Source organism: Notolabrus celidotus, chromosome 21, assembly GCF_009762535.1.
Source record: "Notolabrus celidotus isolate fNotCel1 chromosome 21, fNotCel1.pri, whole genome shotgun sequence".
Classification (NCBI taxonomy): Eukaryota; Metazoa; Chordata; class Actinopteri; order Labriformes; family Labridae; genus Notolabrus; species Notolabrus celidotus.
In genome coordinates, this window is record NC_048292.1 from 28,574,386 (window position 1) to 28,588,782 (window position 14,397).

The window sequence follows — 14,397 nt, forward strand, 5'->3', positions numbered from 1 at the left end:
GCTTCTCTGTCATCACACGGGTTGGCTTCTCTAAAAAGGGGCCCTGCGGAGCACAATCTGTAGTAGGTGATAAACGCAGTATTGCTTATACAACCCTACTTTCTTTTAAACGAAGAATGCTAAAAATGCCAACATGTCTTTCTGGTTATGACTGTCTGCTTCCTCTTTATAGGACTCATGCCAGAGGGATGGACAACAAAGACTTCTGGAAGGTTTTCCATGAACATCTGGAGATGGTGGCCGGACTGGCCGGTAAGACTGCATCTCAGTTGCTGCTGCTTCATAACACCCATTCAAACATTTTCTAGAAGAAGATTTGACACAAGTGTTTCTCCTCCTCCGCCTCTCATAGAGAAAGAGTTGCAGGAGAGTGAAGAAGATGATGAAGAGGAAGAGTCGGGGCTTCAGGGAGAGCCTGGCTGTGATGTGATTGAAAGTGGCGATGTCGGGGTTCTGTTCCTCGAGCAGGTGAAGCTGACCTCCAACCCCAACGAGAGGACCGACTTCACCAACTTCCGCAACCTGCTTTGGCGCTCCATGGTGCAGTTCCCTGAACGAGTGGAACCACGCAGCCGAGAGCTGAGCCCCCTGCTGCTGCGCTTCATCAAGTGAGAGACAATGCTCATGAAGTATCTTTATTGATATCACCTAGCCTACTGGGCTACTTACATCTGAGCGTAACAAGTAATATAATAATAATACTAATAATAATAGTAATAATAAAGTTTATTTATAAAGCACTTATCAAAACAGACGTTACAAAGTGCTTAACATCATAAAAACCCACAATAAAGAGAACAAAGCAAGGGGGGGTATATGGGCTGGCAAGACAATTTAAGAGGAAAAACTAAAAGAGAAACTACTAAAAGCGATTAAAACAATAAAACAATTAAAATCAGTAAAACAAATAAAATTAGTAAAACAAATAAAATCAGTAAAACAATTAAAATCAGTAAAACAATTAAAATCAGTAAAACAATTAAAATCAGTAAAACAAATAAAATCAGTAAAACAATTAAAATCAGTAAAACAAATAAAATCAGTAAAACAATTAAAATCAGTAAAACAAATAAAATCAGTAAAACAATTAAAATCAGTAAAACAAATAAAATCAGTAAAACAAATAAAATCAGTAAAACAAATAAAATCAGTAAAACAATTAAAATCAGTAAAACAATTAAAATCAGTAAAACAATTAAAATCAGTAAAACAATTAAAATCAGTAAAACAATTAAAATCAGTAAAACAATTAAAATCAGTAAAACAAATAAAATCAGTAAAACAATTAAAATCAGTAAAACGAATAAAATCATTAAACAATTAAAATCAGTAAAACAAATAAAATCAGTAAAACAAATAAAATCAGTAAAACAATTAAAATCAGTAAAACAATTAAAATCAGTAAAACAAATAAAATCAGTAAAACAATTAAAATCAGTAAAACAAATAAAATCAGTAAAACAATTAAAATCAGTAAAACAATAAAACGATGAGTGAATAAAAATAGATTAAAAATAAATGTAGCATCTTGGATAAAACAATATTACAGGAAGGCCTTTCGATAAAAATGTGTTTTCAGCTGTGATTTAAAAGAAGATACTGATGCAGCTCTCCTGAGATCCTCAGGCAGGTCGTTCCACAGTCGAGGAGCCTGCACAGTAGACGCTCGCTCACCCTTAGACTTCAGCTTTGTGGCGGGAACTTTAAGGAGGTTCCTGCCTGAGGATCTGAGGCTGTGCCCGGCTGGTAGGGTGACAGCAGATCACATATATATTCGGGGGCCAGGCCGTGAAGTGCTTTAAAAGTGATAAGTAAAACCTTAAAATCTCTTCTAAAAGCAATGGGCAGCCAGTGTAGGGTCATTAAAATAGGTGTAATGTGCTCTCTCTTCTTGGTTTTAGTTAAAAGTCTTGCTGCTGAATTTTGTACCAGTTGTAATCTATTGAGAGATGTTTGTGTTAAACCTGTTAAAAGCCCATTACAATAATCTAGTCTAGAAGAAATAAAAGCATGAATAATGGTCTGGGTGTCATTAAAAGTGAGCATGGATCTGATACGGGCAATATTTCTAAGGTGATAAAAGCAAGACTGGATGGTTTTATTAATATGTCTGTCAAAGGATAAGCTGCTATCAAAGGTCACTCCAAGGTTTCTGACATTTGTTTATTGTGTGAGAGGGAACCCAGGGAGGACTGGAGGGGAGGGTGCATGTTTTCTGGACCAATAATGAGTATTTCTGTTTTTTCCGAGTTGAGTTTCAGGAAGTTTGCTGACATCCATAGTTTTATATCTGTCACACAGTTGTTGAGAAGTGAGAGGTTTGTGGCGGTGTTTGGTGTTACAGGGAGATATAGTTGTGTGTCGTCAGCATAAAAGTGAAATGAAATATTGTGTCTTCTTATGATTTGGCCAAGGGGTAGCATATAGAGGGAGAATAAAATTGGTCCTAATATTGACCCTTGAGGGACTCCACAACTTATCTCTGAATAAGAGGAAACATGATCAGACATGGACACAAAAAACTTTCTGTCAGATAAATAGGAATAAAACCAATTAAGAGCTGTCCCCGATATAAGTAGATATATACCATCGTAGTACTTTTATAAAGTCTTGATTTCCTGCTGTTTTCAGGAACGAGTTTTACTCTACCGACCTGCTGGTGGCTCCTACTCAGGACTTGAAGAAGAGAAACGATGCCAACTTGGAGGAGTCTGGGATGGCTGTGGAGGAAGATGAGGATAAAGAAGAGGAAGAACAGGAGGAGGAGGAGGGGGGCAGACAGCAGAGGAAGACGCCTCCAAGGAGAGCTGCTGCCAAGTAAGACTTATCAGAATCCTACAAAAAAGAACTTTTGAAACTTTTTATCTGCATTATTTGTCTTAAGTGGATGAATAGACGCACACAAATATTATAGATGACATTTGCTAATACATGTATATGTTGAAGTCAGCTTTTGCTGGGTTTAAAAAAAAGCATTGATAAGGGTTGAATTGAATAAATCTTTTTTATCCTGGAGGTTTTTCAGAAATCCACGAAAAACATGTCTTCCTTCTGTAAACCAAAAATCACATCCAAAATAGTTCTAAAACTGGTGATTTGGCATTGCCATTGGCCTATAGCAATTTGAGCGTGCTCCCCATGTACAGAGGCTATAGTCTGTGTTGCAGCAATCATTGGTTTGGCTCCCTGTCATGGCTTTTACACTCTCTTCAGCTTTCTTATCAGTCAAGGCTAAAAATGCACAAAATATACTTACAAATATATATAAATAAATAAAAATAGGACATTTTGTAATGCTGGACAGGAGGGGTATTAAAAGCATGGTATCAGAAAAATATCAAAAACTGTACAAAACTAACTTGGACAACTTTTGAAACTACTTAAACTTACTTTCATAACATTGTTGATAGAATACCCAGCTTCTGAAATTAAAACATTTCTAAACTTTTACTTATTCATTGCTTTTTTTAAAAGAGTTTATATAAGCATGTTTTATATAGATTTATTTATATAGCACCAAATCTCAACAAATGTTATCCCAAGATGCTTTACAAACAGAGCTGAGAGTACTCTATGTTAAATTATATAGAGAGACCCAACATCCAAGGGTCTGGGGGCTGCCTTTGCAGAGCCGGGCCTGGCCGATACCAGTCTGCTGGTACCTACAGCTCCTCCCTCCACCATGCCCTCTCATCATCCGCAGTGGCACACTACAAGCTTTCTAGAGTCCACTTATAAATACCCTGTAATACCCATCAAACTACAACATGCACATAAACATCAACACCCATATAACTGCACACACACATTCATAATCCCCCTTCTAAAACCTTTTTTGTCCTTCTCAAAAGCAAGCATTTTTTCTCTTTCTATTGTGTTTTTTCTCTTTTCTCTTTCTTGACAATCCCCTCCATAACAGTCTACTCTCTTGTCTTGTTTGTTCTGTTTTGTGTTTTGTTTTTGTTTTGTTTTTGTTTTTTTTTCTCTGTGTGTTTTGTTTTGTGATCGTCACCTATAGTCCAACTCTTCTTTTCTAACCGTTTTTTGTTTGTTTGTTTGTTTGTTTGTTTTTTGTTTGTTTTGTTTTTCTTCTAGTCTCTTTGTTTGTTTTGTTTTGTTTTTCTTCTAGTCTCTTTGTTTGTTTTGTTTTGTTTTTCTTCTAGTCTCTTTGTTTGTTTTGTTTTGTTTTTCTTCTAGTCTCTTTGTTTGTTTTGTTTTGTTTTTCTTCTAGTCTCTTTGTTTGTTTTGTTTTGTTTTTCTTCTAGTCTCTTTGTTTGTTTTGTTTTGTTTTTCTTCTAGTCTCTTTGTTTGTTTTGTTTTGTTTTTCTTCTAGTCTCTTTGTTTGTTTTGTTTTGTTTTTCTTCTAGTCTCTTTGTTTGTTTTGTTTTTTTTTTCTTCTAGTCTCTTTGTTTGTTTTGTTTTGTTTTTCTTCTAGTCTCTTTGTTTGTTTTGTTTTGTTTTTCTTCTAGTCTCTTTGTTTGTTTTGTTTTGTTTTTCTTCTAGTCTCTTTGTTTGTTTTGTTTTGTTTTTCTTCTAGTCTCTTTGTTTGTTTTGTTTTTTTTGTACTTTGTTCTATACTTGATGGCTTTGTTTGGTTGTTGCTCTCAAGTTCTATGGTTTGTTTTTCTTTTGTGTTCTGTTTGATGTCTAGCACTTTTGTGTCTGTTGCATATATTAAATTAAAAAAAAAAAAAAAAAGAAATACCCAACATCAAGACAGGATACGATCCAGTCCCATTTACAGACAGGACTCGGTCTGAGCTCATCTTAATCCACCATGAGCAGAGCACTTTGCAGCATTTAGCTAGTTACAGCAGTGAGGACAAACTTTTAACAGGCAGAAACTCTGAGCAGAACCAGACTCCTGTTAGACAGCCATCTGCCTGCCGTGTTGGGGCTGGGAAGAGGGATAGAGGGAGATGCAGACAAAGAAAGGTGGACAGACGAGTAACAAAGTTCTCTGGATTCTGGCCCGTCCACAGCAGCAAGACGTCTATATCAGCGAGAATCACGCGCCCCATCTGTGGAGGCTGAAGTCCTTGTGGCAACGCCGCTGGTTTGACTCCTGGCCACGGCAAATTGCTGCATGTTTTCCCCGTCTCTCTACTCTCCAGATTTTCTAAAACATAACTTTAAAAAATCAAACTTTTAAAGATATATAACGTAAAAAAATATAACTTAAAAAAGGGAGAAAAAAAGAGGAACCTACGAGACAAGGGAGCTCAGGGACTCCCAAAAATACAAATGGGGTATAGGAATATAGAGGTTTGTTTCTTCATTTGAACTGGAGGTATATAAAGTCTGTGCAGATATAGCAAAGTAGTATGATTAATCTGTGTTTGAACTGTCTTTTTTTATCTTTTACAGACAACTGATCGCTCATCTGAAAGTATTCGCCAAATTCACAAACCCTCGCTCTCTCTACATGCAGAGCAGTCTCAGTGAGCTCTATAACCAGGTACGAACTTCACACACAAACATATACAGCTCTGGAAAAAATGAAGAGACCACTGCAAAATTAACAGTTGCTCTGATTTTACTATTTATAGGTATGTGTCTGAGTAAAATGAACATTTTTGTTTTATTCTATAAACTACTGACAAAATTTCTCCCAAATTCTAAATATAAATATTGTCATTTAGAGCATTTTTTTTGCAGAAAATGACAGATGGTCAAAAAAACAAAAAAGATGCAGTGTTTTCAGACATCAAATAATGCAAAGAAAACAAGTTCATATTCATTTTAAAACAACACAATACTAATGTTTTAACTGAGGAAGAGTTCAGAAATCAATATTTGGTGGAATAACCCTTATTTTTAATCACAGCTTTCATGCGTCTTGGCATGCTCTCCACCAGTCTTTCACATTGCTGTTGGGTGACTTTATGCCACTCCTGGCGCAAAAATTCAAGCAGCTCAGCTTTGTTTGATGGTTTATGACCATCCATCTTCCTCTTGATCACATTCCAGAGGTTTTCAATGGGGTTCAGGTCTGGAGATTGGGCCGGCCATGACAGGGTCTTGATCTGGTGGTCCTTCATCCACACCTTGATTGACCTAGCTGTGTGGCATGGAGCATTGTCCTGCTGGAAAAACCAATCCTCAGAGTTGGGGAACATTTTCAGAGCAGAAGGAAGAAAGTTTTCTTCCAGGATAACCTTGTACGTGGCTTGATTCAGACGTCCTTCACAAAGACGCATCTGCCCGATTCCAGCCTTGCTGAAGCACCCCTAGATCATCACCGATCCTCCACCAAATTTCACAGTGGGTGCGAGACACTGTGGCTTGTAGGCCTCTCCAGGTCTCCGTCTAACCATTAGACGACCAGGTGTTGGGCACAGCTGAAAATTGGACTCATCAGAGAAGATGACCTTACTCCAGTCCTCTATGGTCCAATCCTTATGGTCTTTTGCAAACCCCAGCCTGGCTCTCCTCTGCTTCTCATTGATGAAGGGCTTTTTTCTTGCTTTACACGACTTGAGCCCTGCCCCTAGGAGCCTGTTTCGAACCGTTCTTGCCGTGCACTTCACCCCAGCTGCCATTTGCCATTCTTTTTGTAGGTCACTTGATGTCATCCTACGGTTGTTGAGTGACATTCGAATGAGTTGACGGTCATCCCGGTCAGTGGAGAGTCGTTTTCACCCTCTGCCGGTCTGTAGCTTTGTTGTCCCCAATGTCTGCTGCTTGACCTTGTTCTTATGAACAGCCGTCTTAGAAATTTTAAGGATGGAAGCAACCTGACGCTCACTGTATCCCTCTGCCAGTAAAGCCAGAATTGAACCCTTCTTTTCCTCAGTCAAAACTTTTCTTTTCAACTCTTTTGGCATGGTAAATAGTTATTTTTTGATTCCAATTACTTTAGAGGTACTACTAGCACTGTTTTTGCCATCCAGCTGGTCCTATTGCAAGAGAATAGTGATGACCTCAGCAGTGGTTTTTATACTTTTCCTCATTAAATAAGATTTGTTTCAGGTGATCACCTAATCAGTACCTCATTAAGTAGAATGAGGTGTGCTTGTGTTGGAATTCAACATACACTGGAATGGAATGGCTGTCATACATGTAGAGATGCTGATTTCAGAAAAATGTGCAGTGGTCTCTTAATTTTTTCCAGAGCTGTTTATGATCACTTTATGAAGCTTCAAACAGTCGCCAGCAGTGTTTTAATACTTCCAGGCAGAGCATGTTTTCACTGGTCAAACCACATTGACATATCTTTCTCCTCTCAGTTGCTCTGCCATCAGGACCAGCAGATTCAGCGAGTGGCACTGGAATGTGTCCTCTCATACAAAGAAGCCGGCGTCGTACCGTACAAGTAAGAAACCCACCTCCAATTACCTAAAGATGGACGGGAGATCTAATGTACAGTAATATTATAATGATAGTATAATTGTAATACTCCTGTTGAAGCAGCATTATGGTCATTATGGTCTGGTCTTCCTTTCTCTAAAGGGGGTCATTGTGCAGGTGTATGATAGGAATCAGAGTTCTCCTCAGACCTCTACAGTTACAGGCGGAAGAATGTTTCACCACGTCCTCCTCAGTGTGCCTGATATCGTGTCCTTTGTCTGTTAGCAGGATATCCATTTACTGTACCTTTAGCTGAACTGTTGAAGGATGAGTATATCTGGGGAAGTTTTGTATCACAGGTGCTCGTGTGAGACTCTTTGTTCTGGATCTGGCTGTCCCAGAGACAAACAGCAGGGAGTCTTTTCAGCTTTGTCTGACAGCGTACAGATCGTGTTTTATAAGACATTAAACGAGGTGATGCTGTGTGTCCTAATGTTTTGTCCTTTGTGTGTTTCTTCAGGGAGAATCTGGAGAAGCTTCTGGATGACAAACACTTCAAAGAGGAGATTGTTCATTTCAACATTACTGATGAATCAGGCGTGGTTGATGCTTCACACAGAGCCAGACTCATCCCACTGCTAATGAGGTACTAAGTGTGTGTTTGTGTATATTCATTTTATATAGGGAATCCTTTAAAACGTCAGGGTTTATGTTTCTTTACGAGAAAAAAAGAAGAAGTTTGATTCAACTCCCAATCTGTCCTTTTAGTTCAAATTAGCAGCCCTGGGAAGAATGGGAATCAGGGAGCTAGGCTAATGGAATTCAGCTAGAGTTAAAGCTTAAAGGCACTGTGAGGAGTTTTTAACCAGCTTAGAAACAGGCTGAAACCGACACTGATTCCTCTTTATGACCTTCAAAAGCAAACAAGACCATGAACAACAACACTGATACCTTCTCTGTTGTCATTTTTAATGCCATAAACCGCTCCAAGGGGGTAGGTGTCAGACCACATGATTGATATTTGGCTTTAGAAACATCCTTTTTTGGATGTTTTTATGGCACATAACCACATGGAGTGATACATCTGGCTGTTAAACGACATTAGGGTGAGGTTTTTGTTGAAAACACTACTTATGCATGTACAGACCAAGAGATAATAGGTATCACTTTGTCCAGAGGGGGCGCCAAAATTGATATACAGGAAAAGTTCCTCACAGCAGCTTTAATAAATAGTAATAACATAATATAATATAATATAATTTAATATAATATAATATAATATAATATAATATAATTTAATATAATTTAATATAATATAATATAATATAATATAATATGATATAATATAATATAATATAATATAATATAATATGATATAATATAATATAATATAATATAATATAATATAGTATAGTTTAGTTTAGCAAACTGAAACACTTTGTGTGTAAACAGGTACTGAAGTCTGTCTTCATCAGACATGGAAAACAAATCACGACAATTTTCTAACATTTAAAAGAAAAAAGATGACACCTAAGATCATGATATGATGGACAGAACAAAAGGTGCATTTCATTTTCAACCTCCTCAAAATCACACAAAGAACACTTTCTCTCATTGGTTCTTAGTTTGAGCTCACACAGGACTTCTTGTGACCCTTTGTGTTTATAACTGTCAAATAGTTTTGTTTCAATCTGACTCACACATTAACTTGTTTCTATAGATGTATTGGAGACCTGCCTTATCAAATATTTTCGCAAACTCTGAGGTTCAGGTGCTGTTAGAATAATCCCAGTAGTAGATTAATCTGCTGTCTGTTCCAGAGTCTCACCATGTCGCCTATGTGCTGTATGTCACATGCTTCCCATCCCATGTCACCATACATGCAAGATCGGGGGCATTTTTATGCACACCCAGAAAACAACGCATAGCCCCGTTCTGAACTGCTTCACACTTGGATCACTTACAATAACTCCAGACTCCTGCACAGTAATCTGAAATCGGACTGACACGTGATTTAAACAGCTGTGGTCACTACATACTTTAACCTTCTTAAGAACAGCTCATAAAGCACTACCTGCAGAGTCTGAAAGAACTTTTATTCCTTCGTCAAATGTAACATGTTCATCTAATATGTGTTATAATATGATATATCATTGTATATCTTAAAAGCACTTCTATGTATAACCCTTGTAAAAGGTTGTACATAAAATAACAGGATACATTCAGAAAGACAACAGAATACAGACAAACTAATACCTAACATATATAATTTATCATAGAAAACATAAGTGCAATCCACAGTGAGATCATATAGTCTAGGACCCACTTCAGAAACTCATTCATTGAGAGGGCCTCATTCATGCCATCTCCAAATGAATGAATGAGGACCTACAGTCATGGCCAAAAGTTTTGAGAATGACACAAATATTACATTTTCACAAAGTCTGCTGCTTCAGGGTTTTTAGGTGTTTTTGTCAGATGTTTCTATGGTATAATGAAATACAATTAGAAGCATTTCATAAGTATCAAAAGCTTTTATTGAGAATTACACAGAATTCATGCAATAAGTCAATATTTGCAGTGTTGACCCTTCTTTTTCAAGACCTCTGCAATTCTCCCTGGCATGCTGTCAATCAACTTCTGGACCAAATCCTGACTGATGGCAGTCCATTCTTGCATAATCAATGCTTGGAGTTTGTCAGAATTTGTGGGTTTTTGATTGTCCACCCGCCTCTTGAGGATTGACCACAAGTTCTCAATGGGATTAAGATCTGGGGAGTTTCCTGGCCAAGGGCCCAAAATCTTAATGTTTTGTTCCCCGAGCCATTTTGTTATGACTTTTGCTTTATGGCAAGGTGCTCCATCATGCTGGAAAAGGCATTCTTCATCACCAAACTGCCCTTGGATGGTTGGGAGAAGTTGCTCTCGGAGGACGTTCTGGTACCATTCTTTATTCATGGCTGTGTTTTTAGGCAAGATTGTGAGAGAGCCCACTCTCTTGACCGAAAAGCAACCCCACACATGAATGGTCTCAGGATGCTTCACTGTTGGCAAGAGACAGGACTGATGGTAGCGCTCACCTCGTCTTCTCCGAACAAGCCTTCCTCCAGATGCCCCAAACAATGGGAAAGGGGATTCATCAGAGAAAATGACTTTACCCCAGTCCTCAGCAGTCCAGTCCCTGTACCTTCTGCAGAATATCAGTCTGTCCCTGATGTTTTTACTGGAGAGAAGTGGCTTCTTTGCTGCCCTCCTTGACACCAGGCCTTCCTCCAAAAGTCTTCGCCTCACTGTGTGTGCAGATGCACTCACACCTGCCTGCTGCCATTCCTGAGCAAGCTCTGCACTGGTGGTGGCCCGATCCCGCAGCTGTAACACCTTCAGGAGACAGTCCTGGCGCTTGCTGGACTTTCTTGGGCGCCCTGGAGCCTGTTTGGCAACAATTGAACCTCTCTCCTTGAAGTTCTTGATAATTGGATAGACGGTTGACTGAGGTGCAATCTTACTCGCTGCTATAAACTTCCCTGTTAGGCCCTTTTTGTGCAATGCAATGATGGCTGCACGTGTTTCCTTGCAGGTAACCATGGCTAACAGATGAGGAACAATGGTGTCATGCACCATCTTCCTTTTAAAGTGTCCAGTCACTCAATCATGACAGATTGATCGCCAGCCTTGTCCTCATCAACACCCACACCTGTGTTAATGTGTGTGACACCTGTGTGTCATTGAAATGATGTTAGCTGGTCCTTTTGTGGCAGGGCTGAAATGCAGTGGAAATGTGTTTTTGGTGATAAAGTTCATTTTCAAGGCAAAGAGGGACTTTGTAATTAATTGCAGTTGAGCTGATCACTCCTCATAACATTCTGGAGTGTATGCAAATTGCCATTATAAAAACTGAAACAGCAGACTTTGTGAAAATTAATAGTTGTGTCATTCTCAAAACTTTTGGCCATGACTGTAGTGTTAGCCTCTGAATAAATGCACAGACAGGGGAGTCATACCAGTCCTGTTATTGAACTTCCCTCCATAGGAGTGAATAGGCTTAATTGATTAATGCTAGTTAAGGAACAGCAGCAGCAGGCTATCAAAAGAGATGAATGGGATTTTATTCTGGCTTTACACTCCGCTTTGGTCTCTCAGTCACCACTCTTCTGTGTTTGCTGTTTGATTCACAGGATCCTGTTCGGCCGTCTTCGCAGCAAAGCAGGCAGCAAGTTTCAGGGGAAAGCATTCGCCACCTCTCGGTCCTCCATCATCCTGCGTTTCCTGGCTGGTTGCCAGGCGGAGGAGCTGGGGATATTCATCGACCTGCTGCTGGAGCCCGTGCACCGTCACAGTGAAGGTAGAAAATGGAAGACTTTTTTTTGCAATGCATCGATTTTTTTTTTAGATTTTATTTTCAGGGCTTTTCAAACAAGTCTATATTGGACTGAGGATTTTCTTAACACCAATGTAAATGATGTTCTTCCTCCTTGTCGTCGTTGTCTTCAGGTTCCTGCCTGACAGCAGTAGAGAGAGCAATAGCAGAAACAGACATATCAGCTGTTCTGCCACTGGGACGTCAACACAGCCTGCTGAACATCATCAACGTGGTCATCCAGAAACTGGGACACCTTATACACATCTACCTGCCCAAGGTGCTGCAGATCCTGCTGTGTGTTACCGCTTCTGTGTGCACCACCCTGGACCAACGAGACCAGGTAATCAGGACAGGGATCACGTACAAAATATTAGTATTCAATTCTTTAACAGATTTCTAATTAAAGGTTTATTAAAGATACTCCAATTAGGATAACCAACAACAACTTAAGAATTTAGTGAAGTTTAACCAGTAGAGGCGAGGAAAAACGTCTCTTTAACAGGAAGAAACCTCGAGCAGGACCAGACTCATGTTAGACAACCATCTGCCTCGAGTGTGTTGAAGTTGGGAAGAGGGATAGAGGGAGATGCAGAAAGTGAGAGATGGATAGAGACCAGTAACAGCTGGAGTCTGGAACGTCCACAGCAGTGATCCAGAGGAACCTACGAGACAAGGGAGCTCAGGGACTCCCAGAAATACCAACAGAATATAGAAATATACAGAAGGTTGTCGTTCCTTGATTTGTACTACTTTTGGAAATATGAAACAAAGAGAGGTCTTCTTAAATGCTGCATGCATGTACACCCCTTTTTAGTTTAAAGGTGACATATCATGCAAAATGGACTTTTTAATGGTTCTCTACCTGAAATATGTTTCCCTGGCATGTCTACAAACCCCCCGAGAATGAAAAAAATCCATTCTGCCCCTGTTCTGATTTCTCCACCTTTCTGTAAATGTGTGTGAAACCAGCCGTTTCAGACTTCAGTGTTATTGTTACGTCACAACAATATCCGGTCTGTCACGGAGTCAGAGCTCGGAGCTTGTTCAGTCCATAGACTGTATAAAATAATACTGAATCCCTCCTCTGTTTTTCATTACCTGCACACATGTGTGCTAACAAGGAGCTTAGGAGGGAGGCATGCTAGTTGTAGGCTGTCTTAATAAACACAAAGGTCGGTTTTACTCCCCACGTCTGCAGATTTGAAGATCTAGTGGATGATTTTTATTTATCATGGATAAGTGCTAGCGCTAGTTAGCATAGCCACATAGCTACATGTTCGTAGCTGTAGCTGTAGCTGTAGCTGTGTACCAAGACACACGTCTACATACTGACAAATAAAACAAGAAGAAACACTAAATCTGTGACCAATCCTTCATAAAAGGTCCTGCTACCTTTCTGGTAGAGGTCGGTTTGACTCCCCACGTCTGCAGATTTGAAGATCTAGATGATGATTTTTATTTATCATGGATAAGTGCTAGCGCTAGTTAGCATAGCCACATAGCTACATGTTCGTAGCTGTGTACCAAGCCACACGTCTACATACTGATAAATAAAACAACAAGAAACACTAAATCTGTGACCAATCCTTCAGAAAGGTCCTACTACAGGCGCCTCTCCGTCAGGATCAGATTCTGGATCAGATTCAGAGGGTTGAAGTAACGTGATCTCTGAGCAGCCGTGTATATTCAGCCAACATGTAAACATTAGATCAACGTGCTGGACAGCCGAGGCACATCCACTTCCTCAGGGGGCGTGGTCAGAGAGAAAACAGAGTGTTCTGAGGAGGACTGAAGAAGAGGGTTTTTCAGGCAGACCAAAATCTGATTTCAAAGTGTTTTTTTGAGCATAAACTTTAAAGACATGTTTTGGGGACCTCTTAGACCAATATATATTGATGAAAAAAGCGTGCTATGTCACCTTTAAGTGAACTGCAACTTAATCAGGAGTTAATTCACCTGTCATCACATTTTAGAATCTTTACTATTGCAGGGCCAACTGATAATATACATACCCAAAATCTTAATCCAGCAATTATATCCACAAATAGTAAAAAATATATACCAAGAAATCTAGAGCTTAGAGATTCAAACTCATAGAAAGACATTTTATTATCTCTGTGTCTCACTTTTGACTTGTCTGCCATCTTCTGCAGCTGCGTGCAGGTTGCATCAGCCCTCTGAAGAACCTGAGGCGACTCGGCATCCTAAGAATCCAAGACTTCTTCGACGACTTCGACTCCTACAGCTTCAGTCCAGATGAGCTGGACGGTGTCTTCCAGGCTGTAGTGTGGCCTCAGGTATATGATGCAAACAGCTCTTCATGTGGGGTTATTCTACGTGCATGCTTTTGTTCACACTTTTCTGGTTTACACTGGAATTCATTTTCTTCTGGCAGGTGTGCCGACTCCCCACAGAGAGCCCTTACTCTCCCACCCCTCTGCTGAAACTCATCCATGTGTGGTGCAAAAATGCCAGGTAGAGTTTCTCAGTCTTATTACCATCACATTTCTCGTATCCATGTAACAGGAAATCTCATCCAGCATTTATTTCATCAGTTAAAAGTAAGTTTAAAAAAAATTGCTGTCTTGTGTGTCAGGTATTTCCCCCTCTTGGCAAAGCAGAAACCAAACCATCCAGAGTGTGATATCCTCCTCAACGTCTTCGCCCTCCTCTCGGCCAAGAATGCTTCCCAAGTCACCATCAACATGGTGATGGACATAGCTGAGTCCCTCGCAACCACTGAGGAC

The 14,397-nt window shown here is 39.6% G+C and overlaps 1 protein-coding gene across 1 annotated transcript in view; it reads left to right on the plus strand.

Moving 5' to 3' along the window:
• The window catches only part of utp20 (UTP20 small subunit processome component), a 48,064-nt gene that overhangs the window by 11,514 nt on the left and 22,153 nt on the right, over window positions 1-14,397 (plus strand). Inside the window, exons 20-30 of the mRNA XM_034674115.1 lie at window positions 173-252; window positions 353-608; window positions 2,632-2,817; window positions 5,368-5,458; window positions 7,230-7,315; window positions 7,811-7,936; window positions 11,466-11,632; window positions 11,782-11,990; window positions 13,804-13,947; window positions 14,046-14,125; window positions 14,247-14,397. The exon at window positions 14,247-14,397 is cut by the window's right edge and continues 85 nt beyond it. Coding sequence (XP_034530006.1) covers window positions 173-252; window positions 353-608; window positions 2,632-2,817; window positions 5,368-5,458; window positions 7,230-7,315; window positions 7,811-7,936; window positions 11,466-11,632; window positions 11,782-11,990; window positions 13,804-13,947; window positions 14,046-14,125; window positions 14,247-14,397 — 1,576 coding nt within the window. The remainder of the gene's footprint in view (window positions 1-172; window positions 253-352; window positions 609-2,631; window positions 2,818-5,367; window positions 5,459-7,229; window positions 7,316-7,810; window positions 7,937-11,465; window positions 11,633-11,781; window positions 11,991-13,803; window positions 13,948-14,045; window positions 14,126-14,246) is intronic.